The sequence below is a fragment of the Babylonia areolata genome, chromosome 13 (genome assembly GCF_041734735.1).
Source record: "Babylonia areolata isolate BAREFJ2019XMU chromosome 13, ASM4173473v1, whole genome shotgun sequence".
NCBI classification, from domain to species: Eukaryota; Metazoa; Mollusca; class Gastropoda; order Neogastropoda; family Buccinidae; genus Babylonia; species Babylonia areolata.
Genome location: NC_134888.1, coordinates 28700831 through 28710444, shown reverse-complemented (window position 1 = coordinate 28710444; position 9614 = coordinate 28700831). Strand labels below are relative to the sequence as shown.

Below are 9614 nucleotides of genomic sequence, written 5' to 3'. Positions count from 1 at the left end.
CGTCCTCCTGTGATAGGGTGGGTTCACTAAAAATCAGTATCCAGAAAAAGATCGTAGTTTTATGCTTACATATACAGAATACATAATACTGTATTATCTAAACAAGATGATGAATTCGTGTGTGGCGTAAAACACATAAACAACACACGAGAATCACAGTCATTCACCATGTACATATAAAAAGACTTAAAATGCTTCGATGTCAACCTAGCCCATGCGTACAATCAGTAAAGGCACTGTAAACAACTGATGACCGTGAACAGAAACCCCAGTAGCAAATCATTCACACCGCTCACCACAGCAGTGAAACTGATAATGATCACACTGAGTTAAAGGATAGGCATAAAATTGCAAACTAAAAGTAGACATATAATAACAATATGCAATTCAACAGTATTTTGAGTTAAGATGTCATATTCCACGTACGTACAGTCTGGCATAAATTATTTTCGTCACGTAGTTGATTTGATTATCAATTATTGTTGTTTACTGACTGAATTGATGTTGGAATATATCAGCAATGTGTGGCTAGAATATCTCAGCAACATAAGAGTCAGAACACTGACACAAAAATTGTTAGTTATGAGATACCCTGCAGCTGGTTAGATTGACTGATGGGCGGACTTGGTTTGGTCTCCCTACCAGAGCGCACCCGCCGTTCGGGTAAAAAGATACTCCCTCACTCCTTTTCTCGGTGATTTCCCCTGATTATATTTTCGGATATCATCGATAGAATTCGTGAATGTGCGGCTGCCTTGCTGTCGTGCCCGTCTGCTAAAAAGGAGTGAGATTATTATTTTTTTTTATATTCTGCGTAACATTTGTCTTGTCCGTGCTACACTGCACTGGGAGTGAATGATACGAGCATTTGTTTTCAAGGTAGATGTTTGTTGCATATATTTACCTGTCTTGATTTTAGTGGGATTTTACTTTTACCCGGTGTTGAGATAACTCGAAAGCTTGCTTTGTTGGCGAAACTTGCAAATCAAGTTTACCAAACACGGCTGGGAGCTTTTGCATTATGGATAAATTTAGAAGCTGGACGGCTTTTCAAAGAATGTAGGATTTGAATAAAAAATGTTTTGGCCTGCGGGTCACGCTGACACGCAGTACTTATGGCATGAACACGCAGACAAACATCACGTTCGTTTGGTATGCTATCGTCTGCTTCGACATTTTTGGGCCAAGGCCAGTTTTTTTCAACCACAAAGCACATCTTTATTGTTTTATATTTTAGAGCAGAATACGTCTTTTTAAAATTTTTTTTTATCTGTCAATTAGTTTGATAGCAAAGATTTAGTCTAGTTCTTCCACAAACAGATACATGGTGGAATGTGTGTGATGATGTGATAATGGAATGGGTGTGTCATTCTCGGGCGTGCGTGATGGAGTTGTCTGTCTACTCCAGTGAGGCCAACGTGCCTGCCTTCTGTTCGTTTCAGCAGTGGTATTAAATAGAACACCATTTTCTTTTATATTTGTTGTATTCTAAAAGTTTTATTTAGTTAATGTGAATAGAGGGTAAAAGCAAAAAAGTATTATTCTCTCTCTCTCTCTCTCTCTCTCTCTCTCTCTAAACAGTACAGAATTAGATCAAATGAATTATTCAAGTTGTAGGTGGTGATTGTGTACTTTTCCTGGAATACATTTGCCAACATTCTGGAATGAACTGAGAGAAGACATGATCTGCCATTGGTTACCGATACAGGAAGAACACACTTTGACAAGTGGGATCATGTGAACTGAATTCAGGAGAGAGCTGGAATCAAGCATTGAAACTAACAACCCTCACAAGATAAGCTGAAGCAGATCAGACAGGCATGTGACATGCCAGCCTGCTCCACAACAGTGACAGAAAACTTAAGCAGTGGAAGAATGCAGGCAAGGTAGAGAACTCTACTGTGTTCAGGGCAGTGGACACTTTTTTTTTCCTTTTTTTTTTAAGAGGGTTGATGGTCCCATAGCCTTTTTATGGCCATCGGGGCAGTAAATTGATAACTGCTGTGTCTGGGGCTTGGCATAGGAAGGTGGGGCCCAATCATCTCTTTCAGCAGTTTTAACCTTCGCCAACCAAAGTCTGGTACCCATTCACACTGAGGTTAAGTTATGAAAATCGGGGTAAAGTGCCGTTTGCAAGGACATAACACCATGCCTCAAACTCTGATCACTGGTGTGGTGAACACTGAATCAAAAGTCCAGCACCTAACCAGTTCTACAGCTCCTCCTAAGAGGACTGAAGGCAGTGAAAACAGTACAAGGGAGAGAACTCCTGAAGACAATGAAAACAGTACAAGGTACAGGATATTACAATATTCTTTGAAGACACAGTTACAGATAGCACACCACTTTAAACGCAAAACTGTTTTTTCCTTCTTATCTCAGTGAGGTGACAGCCCTCCACTGACATGCTAACCTGTATTATAAACTCACATTTTATCTCAGTGAGGTCACAGCCCTTCACTGACACGCTGACCTGTATAATAAACTGTCTTATCTCATTGAGGTGACAGCCCTTCACTGACATCCTAACCAGTGTAATAAACTCATGTCTTATCTCAGTGAAGTGACAACCCTTCACTGACATGCTGACCTGTATTATAAACTCACATTTTATCTCAGTGAGGTCACAGCCCTTCACTGACACGCTGACCTGTATAATAAAATCGTGTCTTATCTCATTGAAGTGACAGCTGTATAATAAACTCATGTCTTATCTCAGTGAGGTGACAACCCTTCACTGACATCCTGACCTGTATAATAAACTCATGTCTTATCTCAGTGAAGTGACAACCCTTCACTGACATACTTGCTAGCATAATAGACTCATGTCTTATCCTTCACTGACATCCTGACCTGTATAATAAACTCTTGTCTTATCTCATTGAGGTGACAACCCTTCACTGACATCCTGACCTGTATAATAAGTCTTATCTCAGCGAGGTGACAACCCTTCACTGACATCCTAACCTGTATAATATACTTTAAAAAAAAAATCTCAGTGAGGTCACAGCCCTTCACTGACATCCTGACCTGTATAATAAACTCATGTCTTATCTCAGTGAAGTGACAGCCCTTCACTGACATACTGACCTGCATAATAGACTCATGTCTGATCGTTCACTGACATCCTGACCTGTATAATAAACTCATGTCTTATCTCAGTGAGGTGACAGCCCTTCAGTAATGAGCATACTAGCCAGCAGCAGTCATGTGGTTAATGTGATGCCTCATGCAGTTAATGACTGATGTGCAGACAGTGGTTGACAGAACACAGTCAGCAGCAAGATGAGTTTCCTGTTTGACACGGTGAAGAAGTACAAGAATCAGGACTACAATGCCCTGAAGAAGGACGCGCAGACCAAAGGGGCGCTGTTCATCGACTCAGAGTTCCCTCCTGATGAACGCTCACTGTCCTCCACCCCAGGGAAGTTTGGCAACATCGTCTGGAAACGTCCGAAGGTTGGTGGTGGTGGTTGTGTTGTTGTTGTTGTTTTCCTCATCTTTTCAACATTCATTAGACTTTTTTTTTCCTTTTTTTTTTTTGAGCAAACTTATCCACCGTGATAAAATGACTTAAGCATATCTCATTTATCTGAAGTGTTTACTCTATAAAAGGAAATGAAAAGGTCCTGAAGAATCTTGCTTTCAGTATTGGTTGTTGGGTTTTCTTTGTTGTTTTTTTTTGTTCCCCAAAAAACAACAACAAAAGCCCAAGGCTAGGGAACCATAGAAATAAGCAGCTAAGTTCAACTTTTGATTCTGAGTTGTTAGTTGTGTTCTGTTCAGTTTGTGAAGGAGGCGTCACTGTGTTCAGATAAATCCATATATGCTACACCACAAAGCAGATGCCTGACCAGACCCAATGAGCTTTGTAGGTCTTGAGGGAAAACAAAACAAACTGAAATAAAATAACATGAAATAAAAGAAAGGAAAATAAATAAACTGTGAAATTTATATGTATCCAGCACCACCAGAGAACCAGTACCAAAGAAAACCCAAAGCTGTATCCGAGATGTTGTGATGAGGAAATTGCTGAGATTCCCATTGACAGAAAGGTGACATTCCACAGCTGTGTTTGTCAAGGAATGTCGTTGACAGGTACAGAACCAGGAAGCGACAGGCAAAGGTATCAGATCTGATGGCACTGGCATGAAAGAACAGTGTCAGATACAAAGCCCAGAGTTCCTTAAATAGTGTTGTGACACATGATTTTATCAGTGTGTGTGTGTGTGTGTGTGTGTTTGGTTTGTGTGTGGGGTTTGTGTTTGGTGAGTGTGAGTGGTTTGTGTTGTGTGTGTGTGTGTGTGTGTGTGTGCGGCGCTCAGAGAACTAGAACCATCAGCATTGAAATTATTTGAAAAAGTCTGCATCATTTAAAAAGAAAAACTGTTTGAAGATACTCATAGAATTTTAGTTTTTACACATTCGCTTATGTCATGAGTAAGTGCATATTGTAAAATACACTACTCTTGACATGAAGAAATGAAGAAGCATTCATCCACAGAGGTTTGGATCAACCCACAGAAATGTGGAAAGATGGGTTGGTTTACTCATGCTGCTGTTGCACCAGGATGAATACTGATTGAATGCAGATATGTTACTGATCTTTTTGTCTCTGTCTGAGTGTGTGTGTGTGTGTGTGTGTGTGTGTGTGTGTGTCTAATTTTTGTGCTTATTCTTGCAGTCATTATTATTGTTTGTTTGTTTGTTGTTTTTTGTTGGGTTTTGTGTGATTTAAAAAAAAAATTTCCTTTGCTTGTTTTCTGTCATTGATCTATGATACTTCAGTATTCCCCACCCCCTCTCTCTCTTTTGTTTCTGTAAGCACATATTAAGGTTATGTAGATTTATTCGGACAAAATATGTCAACACCCCTTCAAATTGGGTCATGGCCTTATTGAATAAACTATGGTTAATCTCCCTCTCTGCCTGCCTGTCTGTCTGTGTGTCTTTGTGTGTGGCTATGCATGCTTGTTTTATGCTCAGGTACATGATTTTTTTTCTGACTTGTGTTTTTACTTTCCTAGTTCCTTGTTTGTAGCAGAAGTAGATTAGAAAGGACAGATTTGAAGAATAGGCCGTGCCTGAAATCTCGGTCCTTGAGCACTTAAGTTCTGAGTTCTCTGTCCATCTGTCTGCTTGTCTGTCTCTTTCTCTCTCACTCTCTCTGTGATTTAGTTACCTGTTGCAGGCAGTGATCCTGACTGTAAGGTCAGTTGACAGATTAGCACGAATAGCTTACTGTGGAATATGATGCACTCAGATCCCAAGTACGAGGTGTGTGTACTCAGTTTCCTTAGCAGTGAAGCTGACACATATTAATTACCACACACATCTGTGCCTGTACCACCCAGGAAATGGGAAAAATGTCCACCTTGAAAGTGAAGTCATGTAAACTCTTTATGCCAAAAGAGAAAAAAAATGTGGTCGTGCAGCTCATGCTCACAATACAAACATATATATTGCATTAAGATACCTGTACAGGTGTAGGTATTCATTACAAAGAAATCACATTCAATTACACTGATACATCTAAGAACAGTTCATGTATTTAAAACAATTGGCATTAGAGCGAAGTAAAAAGAAAATCAAGTGATCAAGTAGTTTTGGAGTATTATTTCACATCATAATTGATGCAGGTTATGTAGATGAACACCTGCAGGTACAATCTGTCGCATAAATCATTGTGTGATTGGCAATGTCTGATCAGTGTCTGCGGAGTATGATCAGTCATTCAGTGTGTGTCACTGGTAACCGTTATGTACAGACATGAAAATATTCCCTGTGCACAGCTGGTGTGTGTGTGTGTACATTGTGTCTGAGTCATTGCCCGTCGTGGATTGCACCACTGTGTGTGTGTGTGTGTGTGTGTGTGTGTGTGTGTGTGTTTTATCTGTTTTTTTTTTTTGTGTGTTTGTGTGTATCTGTTTGTGTGTGTGCACAGGCATGTGTGTGCCCGCATATGTGTGTGTGTGTGAGTGTGTGTATGTGTGTGTATGTGGTGTTTCTGGTGTTTTTTTTATTTTTTTTTATTGAACTTTCATTTTTAATGGTTGTAACTGAGGTCTTACCTGCCTGTCTTTTCTTTGTCTTCCTGTGTGTGTGTGTGTGTGTGTGTTTGTATACATGTATTTATTGTGTGTGTGTGTGTGTGCGTGTGTTTGCATGTGTGTGTGTGTGTGTGTGTGTGTGTGTGTGTGCGATGTCTCTCTCCCTTTGTGCCCATTACGGTCTCTTCACACTCCTTGTCTTCCTCCTCCTCTTCTTTCTCTGTGTGTCATGTTCCTTTGTCAGTCTGTCCACGTGTTTATCTCCACATCTTTCTTTGTTTTCATTTTTGTCTGTCTGTCTTGCCTCTCTCTCCCTTTCTGAATCCTCCCACTCTCTCTCTCTCTCTCTCTCTACCTGTCACACTGTTCGTCAGTAGTATCACTGAGTGTCAAAGTGTAGGGGTTGACAAGTTTTCTCTCATCTCTGTATTCCACATTGTACAGCTGAAAGTACAAGGGCAGCGTGGCTTTTTATTCTCTGGTCCTGTTGCTTGGAGTAAACCTGACCAAATTCACCTTGCTGAAACAAAATCTCTGTTGAAATCTGGCCTTGAAACATAATTATGTCTGTACAAATCTGCCTTTATGGGTGTCAAAATGTTGACATGTGGTGGAGTGTGTGTGTCTGTGTATGTGTGTGTGTGCATGCGTGTGTGCGTGTGTACATAGGTGAATGCCTGCTTTGTCATGGACACATGGGGCTGTTGTTCTTAGGTGTTTGTTGATTATAGTGCTTGTACTTGTAGTGATGATTTTTGTAACCATTTTCCTATCCACGGCTGATTGTTAGTGCTCTTGGCGGGTGTTCTGAGGAGGGAGAGTGCATTAGAAATGCCCATTGTTATCAAGTGAGTTGTAGTTGTTGCAGGGTGTCTTTCCTGGCGTTCCAGGTGAAGTGTGTTGCTGTTATGCTGTGTGGTAGGGGAGGGCTGTGTGGGAGGGGAGGGCTGTGTGTGAGGGGAGGGCAGTCTGGGAGGGGAGGGCTGTGTGGGAGGGGAGGGCAGTCTGGGAGGGGAGGGCAGCAATGACTAACAGTTCCTGGGGTTCAGTCAGTGTCTGCTTCTGCCACCCATCCCTGAGTGTGTTGTGTGTGTGTGTGTGTGTGAGAGAGAGAGAGAGAGAGAGAGAGAGAGAGAGAAGACAAGACAATGGTTTATTTGTTAGGCCTCCGGCCCATAGCAAAGGAGTGGGCCACTAGCAAAAATATTACATAATGAATCCAGTAATGTGAACAGTATATCAGTGTGCATGTGACTCTTACAAGCTATCTCCCTCTCTCTCTGTCTCTCTCTCTCAGAGACAAAGAGAGAGAGAGAGAGAGATTTAGACTGAGACTAATTTAATTGTCAAGAGCTCCTTAATGGTCCTGTGAGAGCATGATGATGATTTTATGTGTGGGTGTGGGTGTGTATGGGTGGGAGGGAGATAATGATAGTGAGCTATGATTGATTCCGTTGGAGGGTGTGAGCAAATGCACTTTATGTGCCAGTGTTTGTTAAGTGCAAACAGTTAATGTTACTTGATACCTTCTTTTTTTATTCTATCTCACTTTTTAAAATTTTTTTATGTGCCTTTTCTCCCCAGTGCTTAGAGTGTCAGTCACTCCCACACCCCACCGACACACCACACTGACACACCACACTGACACACCACACCGACACACCCCACCGACACACCACACCGACACACCACACTGACACACCACACCGACACACCACACTGACACCTACCACTGACACAATGCACTGACACACCACACCGACACACCACACCGACACACCACACCGACACACCAACTGACACACCACACCGACACACCACACCGACACACCAACTGACACACCACACCGACACACCACACCGACACACCACACTGCCACACCACACCGACACACCAAACCAATACACCACACTGACACCTACCACTGACACAATGCACTGACACACCGGCACATGGTACTGACACACCACACTGACACACCACACTAGCAACACACTGACACACCACACCGACACACCAACTGACACACCATACCAACACACCACACCGACACACCACACTGACACCTACCACTGACACAATGCACTGACACACCGGCACATGGCACTGACACACCACACTGACACACCACACTAGCACCACACCGACACACCACACCGACACACCACACTGACACACCAACTGACACACCACACCAACACACCACACCGACACACCACACTGACACCTACCACTGACACAATGCACTGACACACCGGCACATGGCACTGACACACCACACTGACACACCACCGACACACCACACTGACACACCACACTGACACACCACACTGACACACCACACCGACACACCACACTGACACACCTCACTGACACACCACACCGACACACCACACCACCAAGCCACACTGACACACCACACTGACACATTGACACACCACACTGACACACCGCACTGACACTGGTCCTGGCTTACTCCTTCTACACTGACACACACGGTCACAACTCCACTGCAACCAAACATGTATGATAATCATCATCATCATCATCATATAATTATAATAATTATTCTTATCATCGAAGTCATTTTTACTATTATTGTTTTTGTCACTGCTGTTATTATTGTTAGTAATATTTTCATTTGTACAATGCAAACTGGCTCCTTGCATGAACAACCACTTTGAGCCATGTTTTTTTCCCCTTTCTTTATTGCTTAAAGCTCAGCCATAACCAGGTCTGGAAAACTGTGAATATTGATCCTGTAGAATCTGGGGTGCGGGAGGGGGTGGGGTGGAGGGGGTTTGGGGGGGGGGGGGGGGGGAGGGGGAATCAGGAAAAGAAAATCAGGCGCAACTACAGTCATACTCATGCACACATACCTAGAACATGCCTCTGTCAGTTTTTTGCCAGAGGGTTAAAAAAAACCCAACACACACCCAAAGTTCCTGAACATTAACATAATAACACTTTGAGCTAGAAAAGAAATACAAAAAAGAAAAAAAAAAAAAAGATAAAGCAAATGATTTCCAGCATTGTCAGTTTGAGACCAGAATTTTTCTTTCTGAAACTCACTCTGCCAGAGATAAGTTCTTGTCTGAAGAAAAGCATGGATGCATGAACCCTGATCTCTTTTTAAAACTGACATTGACATAGATGATAGAACTGAATGTTTCTCTGATCAAAACAGATGTTGACATAGAACTGAATGTTTCTCTGCTCAAAACAGATGTTGACATAGAACTGATTGTTTCTTTGCTCAAAACAGATGTCTACATAGAACTGATTGTTTCTCTGCTCAAAACAGATGTCGACTGATTGTTTCTCTGCTCAAAACAGATGTCGACTGATTGTTTCTCTGCTCAAAACAGATGTCGACATAGAAGTGATTGTTTCTTTGCTCAAAACAGATGTCGACATAGCACTGATTGTTTCTTTGCTCAAAACAGTTGTCGACTCAGCACTGATTGTTTCTCTGCTCAAAAAAGATGTCGACATAGAACTGATTGTTTCTCTGCTCAAAAAAGATGTTGACATAGAACTGATTGTTTCTTTGCTCAAAACAG

General features: G+C 42.0%; 1 protein-coding gene across 2 annotated transcripts in view; it reads left to right on the top strand.

Moving 5' to 3' along the window:
- The first annotated feature begins 711 nt into the window (after nt 1-711).
- The window catches only part of LOC143289187 (calpain-5-like), a 56070-nt gene continuing 47167 nt past the window's right edge, over nt 712-9614 (top strand). Inside the window, exons 1-2 of one of the 2 annotated variants that reach the window (XM_076598117.1) lie at nt 712-784; nt 3254-3459. In XM_076598117.1, coding sequence (XP_076454232.1) covers nt 3286-3459 — 174 coding nt within the window. In that variant the 5' untranslated portion in view covers nt 712-784; nt 3254-3285. Of the gene's footprint in view, nt 880-3253; nt 3460-9614 lie in introns of both variants that reach the window. The other variant, XM_076598116.1, reaches the window with a different exon arrangement.